The 21,144-nt window shown below is 40.1% G+C and overlaps 2 protein-coding genes across 2 annotated transcripts; both read left to right on the forward strand.

The window, feature by feature from the left end:
• Positions 1-718: 718 nt before the first annotated feature.
• GPRC6A (G protein-coupled receptor class C group 6 member A) lies at positions 719-11,498 on the forward strand. Its single transcript, XM_050316884.1, has 6 exons — positions 719-945; positions 2,507-2,810; positions 4,675-5,502; positions 8,299-8,511; positions 8,966-9,089; positions 10,390-11,498. Exons 1-6 carry the CDS (start codon positions 752-754, stop codon positions 11,496-11,498), a joined length of 2,772 nt encoding a protein of 923 aa, XP_050172841.1. The 5' UTR covers positions 719-751.
• Positions 11,499-16,788: 5,290 nt separating this feature from the next.
• Positions 16,789-21,104, forward strand: FAM162B (family with sequence similarity 162 member B). The gene is made up of 4 exons (XM_050315707.1): positions 16,789-16,906; positions 17,315-17,426; positions 20,338-20,446; positions 20,674-21,104. Exons 1-4 carry the CDS (start codon positions 16,789-16,791, stop codon positions 20,770-20,772), a joined length of 438 nt encoding a protein of 145 aa, XP_050171664.1. The 3' UTR covers positions 20,773-21,104.
• Positions 21,105-21,144: the final 40 nt, after the last annotated feature.

The following is a 21,144-nucleotide window of genomic DNA, read 5'->3' on the forward strand; positions in this document are numbered from 1 at the left end:
GCTGGTGTCCTCAGTCAGAGGGGGAAGAAAGCAAAAACTAGGACTAATATTTCCCACTGTTCTGTGTTTATCACATTAGCCTGCAGCAGACTTGGTCTGGCTTGTGAGTACAGAACCTGATCCAAAGCCCACTGAAGTCCCTAGATGTGTGTGCACCAGAACCATGAATACAAACTTAATCAAATAATTTTTATATAAAGATTTTAAAACATATAGAAAAACATTGAGAGAAAAGCAGTCTTTTGGTAGTTTGGGGTTGGGGTTTTTATTTGGACCAGAGTCTGACCTAAAGCACACTGTGTCTTTTCTCAGTACTCTTTGAACCAAACCCTTAAGATATTGTCACAGTAGCATCACCACCATATTATATGATTACTTCTTTGCACCCTGCACTCACTTGGAAGGTATTCAAAACAAGCCCAAATTTATACCAAAATATTTGCCATGTGTTTCAGATAACGTATAATAAACTTTGAACACAGCAAAACAGATTTAATGGCCAACATTTCCTTTTAAACTCATTTACACTTCTCCCTCCCACTTCATTCTCACATCCCTGCACCCTCACACTTTTTGTGACAGCATTGCTTCAGTAGCTTCAATAAAACAGCCTCAGCCAGTGAAGCAATTACAACCACCTTATGAGGTGTGACTAACTTTGAGTGCAGACTTTGTCCTTTGCTGCTCTTTACAGATGACACAGGAGTCCTTGTTGGCCCTGCAGCTGGGAGCGAGCGAGTGGAACAGAAACATGGCATTTGTCAGCTTTTTAATCCCCTGCTTTGTGATGGGCACTGATACCGCTTTCTCTTGCCAGAATGCTGCCGACTTCGTGGGGGCCAGTTCTCCAGGAGACATTGTTATTGGAGGCTTGTTTGCAGTTCACAGCGAAATGCTGCATACGGAAGAAGATCCCATCAAGCCAGTAATTCAGAACTGTGCTGGGTGAGTAATACTGGAAATTACATATATAACTTAGAAGAGATCACTGAAATTGGGCATGTAACTCTTACATTAAGGTCAACAAATTCTAGTTCTTTTGCTTTTCTTAGTCTTTAAAAATACCTTGGACATCACACAAGTTTCACGTAAATTAACACAGGATGACAAAAGCATCACAAATTTACAGTGGCTGTGCAAAATTGCAAAAATACTATGGCTGCCTGAGGAATGGATGAGCATTTGATCCTATTTCAATCTTCCTAGATAATCTAGTAGCCTTGGAGGTTTGTGCTGAATAGTCATTTAATTTCCATGGAAATGTTAACTTGCTGTATAGGTCCGAAGGACTCTGCTGTGCAGCTGATAATTTTTTGTTGAGAAGTTGAATGCACATGATTTGAACACAGGCAGATTATTCCATTTTACCTAAGCCCTTAGTCAAGTATGCCTCCCACCTCAGAGGGCACATACCTTGCAGACGGATTGTAATTATATTTATAATTACTGTAATTATTAAACTTGGAATTATAATCATGGTTTTATGTTATATGATAGACTACTTATGTTGTATGATGGACTATATAAACACCATGTCAAGAATGCATTCAGGTTCAGAGTGTGCATCAGAATATTTGTTTTGTTGGCTCCAAATCCTGCTGTGCTTGAAACATCCATTTTTCTGGAATGCATAAGAAGGAAACCTGGTGAAGAACTTCATTTAAAAAACAAAGCTTTCCTAAGCCCAGGAACCACAAATATGCATTTTGTTGAATTTAAATACAGGTTCAAATCCTCAAATTTTATTTGAATTTTACATTCATCTTAATCCCACATCTGAACTAATAAACAGAGAGGCATCCATTTCGATTTACAACAAAATGTTGATAAAGTTGATAATTTTGTCAGTCTTCCATTATTTCTCTATGGAGTCATAAATTGTCTCAGGTCCATCTGAAATTTAAATTAGTTCACAAAATTTGTAAACTTTAGAGCAGTTTACCTGAGAGTAGGGTTGGTTATATCACAGACATTTTGTGCTAGCACAGTTCTGGTTAAACATCTGTTTTGACATCCACTGGAGATGAGTGAAATAGCTGTACTAACTTCCCCAGGTCCAAAGAGGATTTTAGAAGCAATCACTAGAGACTTCAACCTCTGAAATATTTTCTTCTACTCTGAAATATTTAGTACTTTCTTTGCTTCATGCATTTAAGTAAACACATTTTTTAAAAGGTTTACTGGGCAGATATAGTAAATTGGAATATTTTAACTGACATTGACAGATATTTTCCAAAGATATCACTAGCAAATTTTCATGTAGCATGAAAATTAAATTTTTAGTCCTTTTTTTTTTTTCAGAAAAACAGGGTTTTTTTCAGGCATATATTAAGTTTAGTGTTCATTTTCCTTAATCTCCCATTAGGTGAGATAAAAATATATGGTTTCTAATCTTTTGTACACTAAAACCCAAGAAAATCACACAAAACTTACTACCCATCATTTCTTCTCAATCGTTGTCTCCAGCAATGTTTTTCAAAAAAATACCTCCTGTGTTTCCTGACAGCTTTGAAGTTCAAGTTTTCCTTCAGACACTTGCAATGATACACGCTATTGAAACAATCAACAATTCAACACTGTTGTCTGGAGTTACTCTGGGCTACGAGATATATGACACGTGTGCAGAAGTTACAAAAGCCATGGCATCTGCTCTGAGGTTCCTGTCAAAATTCAATTCTTCTGAGGATGCTGTAGAGTTCAAGTGTAACTACTCAGACTATATCCCGAGAATTAAGGCAGTCACTGGAGCCAGCTACTCGGAGGTGTCGATGGCAGTTTCAAGGCTGTTGGCTTTGCAACTAATCCCACAGGTAGGTTTTAGGGAATTACACTATTCTGAACAGAGGTTCAAATTTACCTTAGAATAAAGCTGCAGTCCTGATCACAGGAATTGCAAAAGCCACACATTTACTACAGGGCAGGACTTAGCTCAACCTAAGGACGTCAGGAGGGGTGGACTTCAGCTCCAAACGGAGGGCTTGATTCACTTGCCAAAACAAAAGTAGTAAAGAATATTTTATATGCCTGAGGCACATGCATCCAAGTGCTCTTTCAGGGTGATGCTGGGCTCTTGTCAGCCTGGCATTGCCATTGGCCAGTCCTATTTGCGCCAGTTACTCCAATGTGCCTTGGATGACACTCTAGGACTTTGTTCAGGCAACAAGGTTACAGCTACCCTGTCTACTCTGCCAGGTGGTAAATATGACAATACTCAACCTCAAACAAACAAACAACAAAACAAAACAAAACAAAACAAAAAACCAACAAAAAAAATAGAGATTAAGTCAAATCTGAACAGAAATCTGGGAATTCTCTTCGGCCCAGGAGAAATTAGAGTCAGATAAAACTATGGACAGGGAAGTGAGGAAGAGTGCTCTAAACATCCTGTTACTCCTCAAGCAGTAGAAGAGAAAGAATACAATCATTTAGATCCATGGTCCTTCCCAAAGCATTGTTATTTATTTCTGACCTCTCTAGGACTAGTACTGCCCCATACTTGTGGTTTGGCCAGTGTTATGTTCTTACTTTCACCATTGTAAAAGAATAAGGGTCAAGGCTGGGACCAACAACCTAAAAGCAGATAACTTCCACACCATCATGTCTTGCACTTTGGTTTTGCCAATTGATATAAATTAACTCTACAAAGGAGCAATATAGTAACCAAACACATGGAAAAGGCATAAAATTTGAACAAAGGATAACTTCTAACTGAATCTTCTCCTCTGCAATGGTAGGAAGTAATTCTGACCTCCAACGCCACTACAGGAGCTATATAGTAAGTATGAAAACTAAAGTGCCACACTTGAACACAACCCAAAGGCAAGTGGTATGAAACAAACCTGCTTTAGGGCATAGATGGAAAATGGGACCCAGCAGATTTTTCTTATCAATAGCATCTGTAATCATCTGACACCAGTATCACCTTCAGACAGGTGACTCTTATTTTGGAAAGCTTAGATTTATTTTTTAAGAACTGTCAAGAAATGCAGGGAAAAAAGTTCCATCAAACAAATGGAGAAGGATTAAAACTAGAGAGATTTGAATAGCAATGTTCAGTTTATGTTTTTCTAGCTACATTCACAAGAAAAAGATAATAAATATTTTGTACAAAAGAATTAGAGCATTCTGTAGTATTGGTACTCTTTGTTTTTCTGGTAGGTTCTTCAAACAGATGTAATGATTCTTTTAATGTATATAATAATTAAATCTTGGAAAGAATATATATATATGGGTGAACCATACTAACACACTCAGTGACAAAAAAATGCTGCAATATGTAAAAGTACTAGGAATTTGAATAGTAACTCAAAAAATAGTTAACACTTCCAGTGTTTGAAATATTGTTTTGAAAAGTATGTTGATAGTATCTGAACAGAGCAAACCAAAATCTTTATACCATCATAACTGTCATATCCCTTTTGAAACGTTTTGTTCTCTGCCTTCACTGAATTATGTGGGTGAGGATGAAAAAAAAGTGGAAATTGGAACGGGTACTGGGCACAAGTCTGTATCCTAAGAGCAGGGAGAGGAAACTTGCCCCATTTGGCTGTAGCTTGTTGATGCTCACTCACAGGAGAAGGGAGGCTGGGTCAGGCTGGAAGAATGGGCAATTGTGGCAGCTTTGGATCTCTTGGGGGAGACCAACTCCATAACTGAATTGTTCGCTCTTCCTAGGTCAGTCCGGCATCATCAGCTGAAATCCTCAGTGACAAAATCAGGTTTCCTTCTTTCTTCAGGACTATCCCCAGTGATTTTCATCAGACAAGAGCCATGACCCACTTGATCTGTGAAGCTGGGTGGAACTGGATTGGAGTAATCGCCACTGACGATGACAATGGGCGGTTTGCTCTGGAGAGCTTTGGGGTCCAGGCCATGGTAAACAACGTTTGCATAGCTTTTAAAGAAATGCTGCCAGCCTATCTCTCTGACAGCACCTTTAACACCAAAGTTGATCACGCAATTGAGAAGATTGTCAAGGAAACAAAAGTAAATGTTATTGTTGTCTTTATGAGACAGTTCCATGTACTCAAACTATTTAAGAAGGCAATTGAGAGGAACGTTAATAAAATCTGGATTGCAAGTGATAACTGGTCAGCTGCAGTCAAAATCAGTACAATCCCCAATATCAAACAGCTGGGAACCATTGTGGGATTTGGATTTAAAAGTGGAGATATGTCCTCATTCCAAGACTTTCTGAGAAACCTTCATGAAAAGCCTACTGAAAACAACAAGTTTTTACGTGAATATATTATGCTTTTGTCAGTCTGTGCACACCTGGAATACCATGATTTTCAAACATGCATTTCAAACCAGTCCCAGAATGATCTATTGGAAAATGTTGAGAATAAACATCAGATCTGGAGAGATGATTTTTTGAATGCTAACATTGAACCAGGATTTATCCAAAGTACTATACTTGCAGTTTACGCCATAGCTCATGCCATTAAAGGACTGTGCAAAAACAGAAACTGCAAGGATCCCTCTGCCTTCACTCCCTGGGAGGTATGATGTTAATTCTTTCAGGTCTTATTATCTCTGCCTAACTATCACCTCATTTTTTGTTCCCACATTCCTAGATTTTCTAGCTTGGTCCTTTTTCTAAATGATATTTTATTCCTCTTCCTGCCAGAGCAGCAGTATCTAGCTGCTGCAGTGGTAACTACAGTCCGGTATTGTGTCTCTTTTTTCAGCATATGTGTTCTGCTCTAGATACAGATAGCTATTGGATGGTGGTAACTGCATAACCACCACCTCCTCCTTGATGGGTACAATAACATGGCTGTAAATATGTGATTCCACAAGTGGAGAAGGGATCTTTAGCTTCTGGGCTTCATTAGCTACCTTAACACTTCCTCCATCACCTTCAAAGAGCACATAGAGTAGGCACCAGCTTGAACGAAGGCTCCATTCTGTAGGCTGCTTGCTGGAACATCTTGCTAGCTACTCACGTAGGATGAAATAAAATGTGTAGTCAATCTACAGTTGACTTATCAGCTCTTCAGCTGCTAGTGGTTGGTTCTGTTGCTGTAAACCACTGTAATACAAATCTATGAGCACTCGTGAGAGATGGGGACACTGCTGGATAGGAGCATTCACCAAAGAGTTTCAGCTTTCTCTCTCTCACCGTTGTATCTGTTTTTTCTTAATACAAGTATTTTTCTCTATAATAAATCTCTACTTAGAACTGAAAATGCAACACATTTTCAGTTTGTTTTGCATGTGTTGCAACTGAAAATGCAACGTATTTTCAGTTTCATCTTGATTTATCCTGAATTGTCTGGTTGGAAAATTAGACATAATCTTTAAGACAGGTGAGGCACTCATTATCACACTCAACTGGGTGGGAAAAGAAGAGGAAAAATCAGACAAGTAAACCTGACCTGACCTTTTACCCAAGAATCTGTTCAGGAGTATTCACTTTTACACACTTTTACTCAGAGGATTAAACAAAGGTAAATTTAAAAGTCAAACAACCACTCTGACTGGCTCTGACCTCTTATCCTAGGTCAGGGCAGGTCAAACCAAGATAGGGGATTTGAGAAAAAAAGCAACAAACCTACCAACCAACAACCCAGTAACAATTGTACTCTTACATGAATTTGTAAATGCAAATGGGACAAATTCAGGACTGCTCTGTAGGAATGCAACTTTATGGAGCTGTATTTACATAATTGTTAAGCTAAATCCCAAACCATCAAAATTAAAAATCCTTTTAAGTTGTTAAGCACTTGTGAAGAAAACTGAAAGTGATAATTATTTACCCTGTGCTGTTTTCATTACATATTTCTTCTACACTACATTTTTAAACCTTCTAGAAAGATATAGATAGATAGATAGATAGATAGATAGATAGATAGATAGATAGATAGATAAAGCTTAGGATCCAACTAATCCATGTCACACATCTCTATATACAGAGAAACAACAGAGTGATTGGTGTTATAGACTTCACAAAAATAATCATCAGATACATCAAAATGTTGCTAAATATTAGCCCCTTCCATCTAAAGCTCTAGATGTATTCAAAAAGCTATGGTGTCCTCATATTGTTAGAGAAATTGGAAAAGTAGAGAAGAGGAATATTAAAAGACTAGTCTGAGTATATACAATAAAAATAAGTCTTATTCAGTTCCACACAATTATGCAGCATCCAAATCAAATGCACTACTGGTCAGAAACACACTATTTTTTTCATAAATTATATGAACTCTCAAAAAAATTAGATTATACATGAAAAAGTGGCATGTTATATACACCAGATGTGTTACGCATATTTGACAAAGCCTTTTGAGGTAATACACCTTTCAGAATGTTTGTTAAATGCTATGAATATCACAAATGGATTCATGTAAGTGTATGCCTTTCAAAAGCTGTTGAACTCAGCCTTTCACCAAAACATTGAAATTTTTTCCCTTTCAGTTAATTCCTGGTGCCAAAAAATCACTAAGCCTGCAAAATAATAAAGATTTTTTTTTTGTATTAAGAATCATGATAGCAAATGGAAGTTCTTCAACGATATGCCCATGGATTGAGAGTGGGTTATATGTGCCTTAACCTGCTCTTTTCTAGATTGACACAGACCTTTCTGATCTGGCTTTTTGTGATGAGGGAGGCAGAAATGTTACCCTGTTGAATACAATCAATTGAAATATGAAGCTGGACAGTTGCCTTATCAAAGTATTCTTGTTTTGGTATTTCCTATGACCTGTCAAATATGGCCTTGCACTTTATTGCCATTATGCCACTGATCTCTTCATCTGAGCAAACTGGCATATTCTGTTCACTTAACAATTCTAAATCTACCATTGCCGTACACAAAGTCAGTCAGAGTCATAGCTGAGAACAATGCTAGACATACTGGGGGAATTTACTCTGGAAGAAAGTGTTGCCCAGATTGCCTCTGATGACAGTAAACGAGCAACAGAAGCACCAACTTCCCTTGTGCTTTAAAGGGAGTGTCAAAGGACCATTAGTTCTTGCAAGCAAAAATATTTTTTCCTAACATTATATCAAAATTTACATGGCTGGAAAAAATACTAATCTGAGTATTTGTGCACACTGCATAGAGTTAAGAAAGTATTAATTTTTTATTTATAGATTTTTTTTTAAGGTCAACAGGATTGTCTGTACAATGTAATTCTGTAAACAATTATAAAGATGAATTTATATTTTAATACTTCTCTTAGTCCTAAAAGCATTTCTTTTTAACTTGATTTTATTGTACAGATGTTAAACTACTCAGTTTGTCACACTGACATGATGCTGATGTATGTTATCATTCCTTATACTTATGTGCAGCTCCTTGAAGAACTTAAAAAAGTTATACTCATTGATGATGACAAAGAAATCAAGTTTGACTCCAATGGAGATATGAGCACCAGTTATGATGTACTTCTTTGGAAAGAAATTGATGGCCACATGGAAATCACCACTATGGCAGAATATGATGCAGAGAAAGGTGACTTTATCTTCGAGGATGAAGAGAAAAAAAAAGATTTTATGAATTTAAAGGTAATTTTTAATTTATTGACATAACACGTGAAATTTGTTTCATATGATTTCTTCTCCCTCCAGAATTTGCAACTGAGTAGACAGTGCCATACATGGCCCCAGCACTGGTGTACACAGAACTAGTGTGTGGTCCTGGACAGTTCCAGGTGGATAATCTGTCATCTGTGCATGGTTGGAGGTCTGAGTTTGTGGTGCAGCTCCCCACCAGTGGGATGGGGAGAGACTGCTTTACTAGGTGGGTTGAATTCTAGTCTCAGCATGTGAACATAGCTAAGGACAGAAGAAAACCTCAAATCTTCTCCCTCTTTGTGGTACAAGCAAATGTTCAATATAATTTTCAGATTCCCTTAAAATATATATTAAAAAAAAATACGAATTGCAGCATTACTGGAGGTTTATATTAATGTTCCTTAGTGATTTTTTTAATTTGTTTTCTCTTCACTGTACACTGCAGAAGGTTCAGTCAACGTGTTCCCAGCACTGCAGGCCAGGCCAGATGAAAAAGGTTACAGAAAGTCCACATACATGCTGTTATGAGTGTGTTTACTGCCCAGAAAACCATTACAGCAATCAAACAGGTAAAGAATTGTGATCCAAATAAAGGTTTATTTAGACATTTAGTACAATTGCTTTTTGGATATAGTGCACCTTGACAACCTTGGGTTTAACTTTGGAATAGGATTTAAATATTTGCTTATGATCAGTTTCCCATAAAACTTGGTATAAATGCTTCTTAGGAGACCAAACTTAAAGCAGTTAGATTGGTCAGCTAACTAGTATTATTCTTTGCTAGGATGGAAATTCTGGTGATTTATCAGTGAGATTTATCTCATTTAAATAAAGTCTTGCCTCCCTGTCATTCCATAGTACACCCAGTCCAATAAGGAAGAATTTCTTGACTGTGAGGGTGGTGACACTGGAACAGGTTGCCCAGAGAAGTTGTTGCGGATGCCCCATCTTTGGAAGTGTTCAAGGCCAGGTTGGATGGAGCTACCTGATGTAGTGGAAGGTCCCCCTGCCTTTGGCAGGGGGGTTGTAACTAGATGGTCTTTGAAGGTCCCTTCCAGTCCTTCTATGAGCTTATGCATCTATGAAGTTCAAGAGTTATGTATTTTGCTTACCAGAATTGTACAGTAGTATTTTCTGGTATCAAATCTGATGTAAAATTTAGCTAGTGGTTCATTTAGAGGTTTAAGCAAAAATTTTAGGGGAAAATTAAAGATGGAGGAGAGAGATGTAATTAAGAAAATTGTGGTACTGTGTACTTTTATTATCCTGAGAGCAGAAGGAAATTAAATTTTACCTTCTTATTCAATTAGCTGTGATATTTCTCCACATCAGAGGATAGGAATTTCAAAGTAAAAGCATCTTTCAAATCATAAACTAAAGCATTGTTTGTTCTTGTTATTGTATTACAAAAGCTATCTGCAATGAGATATACGCATGTTGGGTGTTTTCTTGTCAAAATAAACAAATAAAGAAAAATAGATAACATTTTTTGCAAGAGAACTGATTATTTATTGTCAGGTTTTAGTTAAAATTTGCCTGCCCAGAGCTCTGGCCAGGTCACATATTGCTGGTCAGTGACGACCGAGACAGTTTTAGAGCCCTGTTCATTCTCCCTGTCCTCTCCCTGACCCTGGCTGCAGGAAAACCTTGCTCCCAGCTGGCAGGCAGTTCTGCCAGTGCCACCGCAGCCACCGCAGCCCTGCAGCTCCTCCACCTGGACAGCGACAGCAGCAGTCAGATGCATTTAAGACAAGTCTTTTTCTCTTACCATCCCTTCCCACATTGCTCCTGCATCTCAAGACCCGATAATCACTTCAAAGCTTATTTACTTTAGGTTTCTAAATTATTTTCCTCTTTTTCTGCTTCCAGATATGGATTACTGCTACCGATGCAACAACAAAACCTACTGGGCTCCCATCAACAGTACCACATGCTACAAAAAGACAGTCTATTTCCTCGCCTGGACTGACTGGTTTGCTGTTTTCCTCCTCCTTCTGTCTGCTTTTGGGGTTGTGTTGGTTTTGTCAATATGTGTAATATTTACTAAAAACTTGAACACACCAGTTGTAAAGGCATCTGGTGGTCTGACTGTCTGCTATATTATTCTCTTCAGTCACTTTTTAATTTTTTTAAGCACCATCTTCTTCATAGACATACCCACAGAATTCAAATGTAAAACTAGGCAAGCACTCTTTGGCATAAGTTTTACACTCTGCATTTCATGTATTTTAATAAAGTCACTAAAAATTTTACTAGCCTTCAGCTTTGATCCCAAGCTTCAGAATTTCCTGAAATGCATGTATAAACCTATTCCCGCTGTGGTCACCTGCACTGGAATTCAAGTCATCATTTGCACCTTCTGGCTAATATTTAGCACACCTTTTGTAAACCAAAATTTCTCAATTCCAAGAGCAATAATTCTGGAGTGTAATGAGGGGTCTATTGTAGCTTTTGGTATTATGTTGGGTTACATTGCTGCCCTAGCCTTTATTTGCTTCATATTTGCCTTTAAAGGTAGGAAGTTGCCAGAGAACTACAACGAAGCTAAATTCATCACTTTTGGCATGCTAATTTACTTCATAGCATGGATTGTATTTATCCCTGTCTATGCGACCACATTTGGCAAATACTTGCCAGCAGTGGAAATCATCGTTGTTTTAATATCCAATTATGGAATCCTCTGCTGCACTTTTCTTCCAAAGTGCTATATCATCATTTACAAGCAAGAAACAAACACAAAATCTGCCTTTCTCAAAATGGTTTACACGTATTCCTCTAAAAGTGCAGGTAGTGTTGCTGTTAGTCAGGTTTCTTTAGATTCAAAGTCTTCCAGCTTCCGAGCTCCTATCTCAGACTCATGTAAAACTCACAAAAACTCTGTGAATGGAAATTGCCAGTTCCAAGTGCCAGGGCAGTCACTAATAACAGGCAAGGTTCTTCCTAAAAACGCTGCCAGGAAGAGAGTCTCCAGCATATGACTGGCCAGTGGTAAAGCACTGGAAGATAAAAAGCCATCTTAGAGAGCCATTTATCTTTCAGATCTCTTTCCTTTTGGCATCCCCAAGGAGAGCAGGACATGTGAAAATTCTCCTCCTGTACTTAAGCAGTTATCCATTACCAGATCTGAAAGGCTTTCCTGGCTCTGAGAGTCCAGCCCTTGCTCCTGCAGGCTCCATGATGCGCAATCCCCTTCAGCAGGACCTGTAGGAGCCTATTCTGCAGTCTCCCTTCCTCAAGTGAGGCAGAAGCATCACAAAATTATTATTTCTTACAGTCATATAGGTGGGACCACATGAGTTTACTCCACTTCTTTTGCCTCTGATACACAATTGTTTAAGGAGCAATTCTTCTCATCTGGCCCCATTTCACAGATCAAAGAGAGCCTTGTCCCAGCCTTTGTTTGCTAGGATAAACAAGACGAGTCCTGTAGTCTCCACTTTTAAGATAGGCTTTCCATTCTCCTGAACTTCCCAAAGTAACCTTTTTCACCTGGTATCAGTGAATTTCTTTTTTTTTTCCTCCCCAAAATTGCACACCTTATTCCAGATGAGTGCTGTAGTAACTTTTTAAGTTTCTTGTATTTATCAGGATGGTACTGAACTGGAGACAGGTCTATAAAAGAATTAAAGAATTTCTCTGGAGCTCTGTAGTTATACATATGTTCATCTACCTTTTTTTCCCCATACTCAGAGGAAATATACTGATTCACCTCGTGCACCTCCTCTGATGCACAAGAGGAGAGAGCCTACTGTGTTTGCCCCCAGATGTCCTCTTAGTTGAGAGTGTAAGGACAATGTGTAATGTCAAAACTTAAAACTCTCATTGATTCCTCTCATTAGAATAAAGAACGTAATTACCAGTATCAGCATGAGTACATTCTGGGAATTTCGGGGGGTTGGATATAAATTTTAAAAATCTGATTTTCAACAAGAACATGCCAATGCATCATTACTGTACATAGAAATAGCACAAGATTGAACTGGCATGATCTGCACTGGATGAGTCTCTGCTCTGTAGCAACTTGAGCACAGCAGTGCTGTGCCCTCTGTATGAGAGACAAAAGGCAAGTTAGCAGAAGGGGGGACTTTTCTCTCAGGGTAGTGGTACCACAGAGCTTTTTCAGACTCTAAACAGCAGAGCTACACTGTCAGTCCAGGACCAGGAAAAATTCTTTTCCATATTCTGAAAGCCTGAAACGTATTTTAACTTCTGTGCCAAGTTACTCTGAAATAATACTAAATTCCTTGAGTTTTGCCCATGCTTCTGTTTTGATCCAGAATAACTGGATGTTGTAGCAGAGCAAAATAAAATTCAGTAGATTTGGTGTTACAGTGGCATATTGTACTATTGTTATGTAAAATATATCTATTTTTATAAAATTTTTATTTATATGTTGTAACCCTTATCCGTATTTTTCTATTGATATTTTGTTAAAAATAAAAAATAAATCACATTTCAAGAATGGACATGGGCAATGAAATTATGACACCTAGACTGTGTATGTACTGTGAATCTGTGAAGACATTTTAAAGTCATTTGAATGGCAAGAGTGCTATTACATATGGACTTGTGTAATTGCAAACATTCTGTTGCTGGTTGGAGGAATGAAGTTTTATGCATATACATTTAAACGATGAATGCTGTCCATACATCAGTTGTTGCAAATACTTTTCCAGATGTGAAGTTATTTATAATAAGGTTACAATTACTGCAATTTGACTGCCAATGCAGCAAGATGTCTCTCCCTAAAAGAGTGAAGCAAAGCTTACATTGCATGACTGTCAGCAATCAACTGGTTAGAAACGTTAATTTGGCTCAAATGTCATATCTGCATTTATTGTTTCCAAAAGTGTTGAAGCTCCAAATGTCTTGAAGCTATATGAAAGGGAATGATTAAAGCCATATTGTTATTTCAAATTGAGTTTGTTTACTTAATTTCCTCACCTCTCCACATGATCTTCTGTTTGACCTTGAACAACAGCAATACACATCACCTGTAAGGTGTTTCCATGGTAGATCTCAGTCTGCTTCTTAGAAACTTCCTTTAGGTTGAAAGCTGTGTGTGGTAGGATGTTCCTCCTACAGGACCCTGAGGAAAATGCCTAGAGGAACAGGGCCTTGTGACAGCAATGTGAAGGTCTCTACTGAGGTACCCTTAAGGAAAGACACCATATATGGCGGAATTTCAAAGGAGCCCTACCTGTTGCATCTAATTCTTCAGCTACTTGGGTCTTGTGCAAAGCACAGTCAACAGTGGAGCTGAGAGCGTGTAACAGATTTGCTAGCTTGCCTTGGCAGAAAAAAGAGACACTATACCAAGCTGTGTTACATGTTTTTAAATGTCTTATCTGTAAGAAACAACTGATCATATGTAAGTAGAACGTAAAGGGATTGTGCTACAGAGGATATGAAAAGGCTTGAAATAGGAGTTCATTATGCTAAAAAAGGATTTGTGCACTTTCACCTGCCCAGAGCAGTAAGTGTTCCACCAAAGTAACTCTTCCTGTTCCCAGTCATGGGGATATGAAATGAGCATGAAGCAAATTTTCATTCCCAGAGCGCAGAACAGAATCACCTTCCAGAGTCATAGCAAAGTCTCAGCAGGATGCTCCCAGAGCCACAGCCCATAGATCAGGTCATGTGGGGCCAAAGGGGACAGGTCATTTTTTTCTGGCTCACAGCACACTCTCCTTGTTTACTTTGGAAAGATCCTAAAACTAATTCTCAAAACACTAATATCCCAGGGGCATATTTTCTGTCTCTGAGAGTAATAGAGAGAACAAATGTCCCCAAATACACTGCTGTTCACAGAGAAATTGAATACGAAAATGGCGTTAGTTGAAGTCAGCAGGAGGTTGCCCTGGATGTAAACACTGTTCAAGCTTTTTGGGTCTCATTCATTGTTAATGATGCTAAATGATGCATTCTGAACCCACTATCACACAGTGCACAATACCTTCAGGGAAACTGAAGACGATGAAGGCCACCAAGTATTCAAGTCCTCTTCTCCGGGGCATAATTTCCTCAAGATTTCAGGAGCTCTGGCTGTGGAAATGCCTTTCAGTTGCCCAGAATCTTTAGGATGGTTCTTTGGCAAGAGCAGAAAATTATTTACGTGTGTTCCAGGCTTCTCCCCAGCAGCTCTGCTCATGGCCACTGGAACTATAGTGACTCTAAGTGTGTGGTTTACCATCACGAGTAGCAGCTAATAGCAGTGTTTGGGATGCTGCTCATAATGTATGACACTGAGCAGCCCAGTCCAGATGTGCTGACTCTTCCTACCCTTCCCAGATGGGTCTCCAGGGACAAGGAGTACGCTTAACCCTACGTCATTCACTTTGAGCAGGAAGAAGACAAAGGTAAAGTATCACCCTCTAGGTCATTTCTATCAGTGTATGTTCACCTCCTTGACAACATTCCGAAAGGGGCAGAGCTGCTCAGGGAGTGTATGTGAGTGCACAAAGAGGTGCATCTCTTCCTATGTGTTATTTTTAGAAGGACATGGGAAAGCTGGCATAGAGCCTTGATTCAGGGAGCTAGATTCTTCCATCTAGAGACTGGCTGATTAGCAAATAGAAATTTTGTTCTGAAATAGAATGTGGAAAGATTGATTTATTAATTTGTTTTGTTTTTTGGGTTTTTGTTTTGTTTTGTTTTTTTAAGTTGGAATGAGTTAAATAGATTGGAATGGCTTTGATGTTTTACCAACAATAAGGACATGTTGTTACTTTAATGATTTTGGAATAAAACTGTACATGTATAGATAAGAAAACATCAGCATGGGACTACTTACTTAAAAGAAAGTACTTTTTTGAATATCTTTCCAGAGTCAAATGTTGTTCAAATGACATTTTAAAAACAGTTCTAATATCAAGGATGCTAGAACTCACTTTGGTGAAACCAATTTCTGATTTCCTATACCCAACAATTTGCTTTCAGAAAAAGATGCTTACCTCTGGTTCTGCTCCTGAAAAAAAGATAGCTGGAGGTTTTGGTTGCAAACAATTCAATACTCCTCATTTGTGCTGTCATGCCGAGCACAGGACTGTGTAGCTGTTGCTGGACAGTGATTCTCCCTGGGGAGCAAGACTTCCTCTGCTCCTCAGCAGTTCTTCTGGCTTTGGTTGGTGCACGTAAAATCTTCCACTGTTTGGTGCCTCAGACATAATTCTGTTGAGACCCTGTCTGACACTGTCACTGGTATCATGCTGACATGGGTTGTTGCTTACTAAATATGCATTCTGGGTTGACAGTCTTTTTGTTCAAGGATATGTTCATACTGAAATTTATTTGTTTGTGCTTTTTTGTTTTGTTTTGCCTTAGGTTTTTTTAATAAAGGCTTAATTTGACTAGGACACGAAAGCAAAAAAAGAAAAAAGGATTTTAATTGAAGTAAATGGAAAAGTATATGATGATAATCAATATGTTTGAACCTTCTGAAAGCAGAAATATGGATGTGGGCAGCTGTGTTACAGAACTTGAATCCACCTTGCTCTGAAACATAGAATCGTAGAATGGTTTGCATTGGAAGGGACCTTAAAGATTTTCCAACCCTTCCCTGCCATGGGCAGAGACACCTTCCACTAGACCAGGTTGCTCAATGCCCCATCCCACCTGCCAGGAATGGGTCACCCACAGCTTCTCTGGGCAACCTGTGCCAGTGTCTCACCAACCTCACAGGAAAGAATTTCTTCCAATCTAAACCTACGTTGTTTCAACTTAAAGCCATTACTCCTTGCAAAAGGGGTATAGGAATCACTATGTGCCCTTGTACAAAGCCTCTCTCCAGTTCTCTTGTAGGCTCCCTTTAGTTACTGAAAGACTACTCTAAGGTCTCCTGGGAACTTCTCCAGGCTGAACAACCCCAGCTCTCTCTACCTGTCCTCATGGGAGAGGTATTCCAGCCCTCTGGTCATCTTTGTGGCCCTTCTCTGGACTCACTCCAGCAGGTCCACGTCCTGACACGAAGGTGAACTACAGTGGCTGTTTCTTTAGCCAAATTTTGACTTGAAGGCTGACCTTTCCACTCTGGAGTTGCAGCCCGTGAGCGAGGCAGGTGAGCAGGATGCTTTCTCCGGAGGACCGATCCCAGCCGTGCAGGCGGCCATCCATCCTCGCCTCGCGTCCCGAGGCGGCTGGAAGGGTCCGCGGGGCGGGGCGGGGCCGGGCGGGGCCAGCATCGCGATCAGGACCGGGACCGGACTACTCCCGTCGAGGCAGAGGGTCCCGTCGAGGCAGAGGGTGCCGCCGCTCCTCGCCGCCCTGGCCATGCTGCCGGCTCTTCTCCGCCCCGGGCGGCTGCTCTCCGCCGCGCCGCTCCGCCCGCCCGCTCCGCGGGGAGCCGCCGCCGCCGGGGAGCCCGCCCGCAGCCCGGGCACCGCCCGCGGTAAGGGGGGAGCGGAGCTGCGGGGCACCGGCTCCGCGGCAGCGCCCCGGGGCTGACGAGGAGGTGTGCGGGCGGTCCGGGGCCGGGGCTGAGCGGGGCAGAGCTTCCCGGTGGTGCGGCCCGCGGATGGCACGGCAGCTCGGGTGGTCCCGAGTGCTCTCCTGCTGGCTCGGGTACCCCGCGGGCGGCGGGGCGTCGAAGCAGACCCGCAGGAACACTCATTGCATGCGGGGGTGCCCCAGAGACCCCGCAGAGGTCACTCTGCGTAGGCGAGACCTGAAGGTCTAATCCCTGGGTTGCTCTTCCAACGACCGGGACGGTCAGGGTTTTCCTCTTCCACCGTTACTAGCAGACATCATTGACTCTTAGTGCACGGTTTGACGAAGTGTTTTTTTCTTAATCGTTAAGCTGAGCAGGCTCACAAGGTGGTCGCAAGTTACAAACCTTCGAAGTTTGACAAAAAAATCCTCATCTGGACTGGACGTTTCAAGACAGAAGAAGAGATTCCTCTGAGAATCCCGTAAGTATACTGCCCTTGTCCGAGGGGAACATGGAGCTGAAGGTAAAGCAGTGGCCTTGATTCTGATCTACAGCTTTTCTACAGAGTTTAAAACAGTCGGTTTTTCAGCGCTGAAAACTTGGAAACAAATTAGAGGGCAAGAGAATTTCCTGTCCTGGTTAGAGGTTAAGATGAGAAAATGTTCCTTTCTGGAGTCCCCAGAGCCTGGGATAAGAACTGGATCCGAGTAGACAGCCTTGGTTACATTTATGTACTGGCTTGTTTGTTTTGCTTATTCCTAATGTGCAATTGGAGAAGGATGTTATTGGTAAACAATAATTTCTGTTTATAGCTCCCATAAACAGTTCTGAGAGCTGAGCTGTTATTGAATAATTACATAAGTAATTATTATTGTTATTATTATCTATTCTCATTCTCATTCTTATTATTATTGAATTTGAGGAAAACACATGGAAGTAAATTTCAAGAGGAGCATTTCCCACCAAGGAAAACTGAGTACTTAACATAGCCTTAACTGCCCATTTTTATTGACCCACTGGACTAGATGACCTTTGAAGGTTCCTTCCCACCCAAACCTGGCTCTGCGGTTCTTTGACTTGCTGAAATTTAGCATTCCCCAAGGGAGTCAGCCACTAAACACATGAAACTCCTCCAACACCAACTGCTGCCTTTTCTTAGGATGTTAGCGTGTTAGGCATCTCTCTCCAGGACACTACTTTTTATCATCATGGCACATCCCTGTCTTTGGTGACATAAGCAGCATGCAGAGCTGTGTAACACAGGTACGTCCTCTGCCTGCTCCTGTTGGTTCCTGACAGTTTCACTATTGTTTGCTGAGCTGGACAGTGGCTTTCTGAACAGTCTAACCTCTCTTGCACTGTGTTAGTCTCACCATCTTCCCCTAGAGAAAGGTTCAGACAGGTTTCAGAAGCTGTAAATGCTAGTAAAGTCATTGGTAGGTGTTTATAAAGACACATTGCATTTGCCAGTCCATACACATACACACACACACAAATCACTCATTTCTGTGCCATAGCCGGCCTGGCAAATTCATGTTACCACCTTGTGCTTTCTGGGTAAGCAAAGACTTTTTGCAACTGTAAGATCCTAAGTATATACTAGAAGTAGCTAGACACTGTTTAACTGTTGTTTAAAAGAAAAAAGAATTGCAAGATGTTGCTTCCTGTGAACACAACCTAGCTGCTGAAGATAGTTTGTACTAAAGAACAAATCTGCAGTCCTTATTCAAGGTTGTTATGTTTTTGTTTTAGTGGGGTTTTTTGTTTGTTTGTTTGTTTAAAAAAAAAAACAGCTGTCACTGACTCCAGCAGAGATTTACCTCGAGTCTTGATTAAGGATTGAGTAGCAAAGGCCGTAATTTGCAATTAGGGAAGAAAATTGTAAGGTCTGTTTTCCTTAAAGCAGATGAAGTGAAAATCTGCTTCAGAAGAGCTTCAATTAGTGCATTCTGAAATATGATTAGGCTAATGCGCCACCCTAATAACATTTATGCTTTTGCTTTTGTTGCTACAAATGGATTAATAATTTTATGTGCTAGGTCTGACGTGTGGTCTGTTTTGAAGATGATTTTTACCATTGTACAAACCAGAAGCAGTTACTTAGAACTGCAGGCACTGTCAGTCACCTGCAAGAAACACAATGTGCATGTGTGCTCCTGTGTGCCTTGGCAAGGGGGATGGGGGGTTAGTACAGCACTGCCATTCAGAGGATTTGCCCTATTCCATTGCGTTAAACCTTAGAGAGAAGCACTGCAGCCCTCAGCCTTGGTACAGGCTTTCATGGGCAGAACTTTCACTGTAAAAACACAGCTCTGCCCAATCCCACCACATTAACTCTTTAAAGTAAAGCTAAAGGTGCTTCATTGGAAAGACATTATTACACAATCTTCACGTACATCAAAAAATCAGTTCTTTGTAAAACTTTTCTTTTTACATATATAGTTGTGGTTTTATACATATATATTTATATTCTTTATCTTACAAATATATCTATTTCTCTATCTATATATAAAGCATACCCATGATGATTTATGAAAGGAAAATGGTGCACAGCCAGCATTATTATTATGAACATCTTAAAAACTCTACACCCATGCAACTGTACATGTCTGACTTGGAAAAAAGACTGAAAGTTTTGGGACAATTTTCATGATTTCCTGTACTGCTGGTTCTGAGGTGGAAATGGGAGCTGCACCAACACAGGTTGGTGGGCTATACACCTCTCTTGCAGCAACTACTGCCAGAGGGCAGAAGTTCTCACTACTTCTGCCTTTGATGATCCGCAAAAGTAATCACGTAGATTGTTCCTGTGAGAGTGATGTGACTGACATCAGCTGCCTGCTTTCTATGAGGCTGCTGCTTTAATAGAAAACTAAAACCTCTAACTCGTAGCAGTACAAACTCTGCTTTAATCCAATCCATGTATTTAAGGTCTGTAGCCTACAGGACACCGGTTAAACAGCTTAGATATGACACTAATTGATTTCTAAAGTTAATTTTGAATAAAAGCAACTTGCTTTCATCCCATCAGGTTGACACCACATATACTTCTTCATCTGTTTAAAACAGATTAACCCCCTTAATTTTCCCTTGTTTAAACAGAGGTTAACATATGATTTCTGGTGTATTCATTTAAATGCAAATATTTATTGCCTGAGTACTTTTTTTAGCTTTAAAAAAAAAAAAATCAGCCTAAATCCATTAAATGTTGTTTTTCCATGGGAAATGGATTAGGGTCAGAAAATGGGTGGTACATAACCAACCACAGCAAGCTGAAGATGCTTGTTTCAGAAGCTAATTATTATTTCAGTTGTGATGTTATGTGTGTGATGCTTTGAAGAACAGATACTTTACTGTTTTGTAATGATTCAATTCAACAACTTTAATTGCAGGCCAGAGATGCTAGACAAGGCAAGAAACAAAGCTCGAGTGAAAGCTTGTTACATCATGATTGGACTCTCAATTGTTGCCTGCTTTGCAGTGATTGCTTCAGCTAAAAAGGTGAGTACGGCCATGTAGCATACTTTCAAATTATGGAATTCTGTGAAAAGTAGACTAACCTGAACCAGGAGCAGCAGTTTACACCTAAGCAAGTTTTAGCTGACCTGGTCTCTGCCAGCCCACACTGTACAAGTAGTTGCTGTCCCTTCCTGAGGTTGGGTAGCTTTGCCGTGGGTACATTGTTACTCCTACTACCCTACCCTTCAGAAGATGTTTTACTTCCACAGGCTGCTGCACGGCATGAGTCCCTAACAAGCTGGAACTTGGCAAAGAAGGCCAAGTGGCGGGAGGAGGCTGCGCTAGCCGCGGAGTCAAAGGCAAAGTAACTTCATATGAAACGCCAAATGCCCTTCTAGGAGCCAAATTAACTGTTGCTGAGAGTGATTAGTGAGTTTCACCCGTAAATGGACAACAATAGTATGCACACACAGTAAGGGTAGTTAGGGCATCACAAAAAGAAAGGGAGGGTCTCTTTTATTAGGGGGATATTTGGTGTATGTGTTGCATATAGTTAAAATTAGTTAGAATATTTTGCATATGCTTAAAAGCAGTCATTCATTTTAAAGGAGAGGAGGTAGTTTTGTAACAATATCAGGCATCTTTGGTTAGATAATGCCTAGTTTTTCAGCACACAAATCAGCCAGTTTGAACTTACTCGCATCAATGCTGTATTCAAAATGCTTTTTGCTTTTCCAGTT

The sequence above is a fragment of the Myiozetetes cayanensis genome, unplaced genomic scaffold (genome assembly GCF_022539395.1).
Source record: "Myiozetetes cayanensis isolate MyiCay16 unplaced genomic scaffold, myiCay2020 scf2-11, whole genome shotgun sequence".
Taxonomy (NCBI): Eukaryota; Metazoa; Chordata; class Aves; order Passeriformes; family Tyrannidae; genus Myiozetetes; species Myiozetetes cayanensis.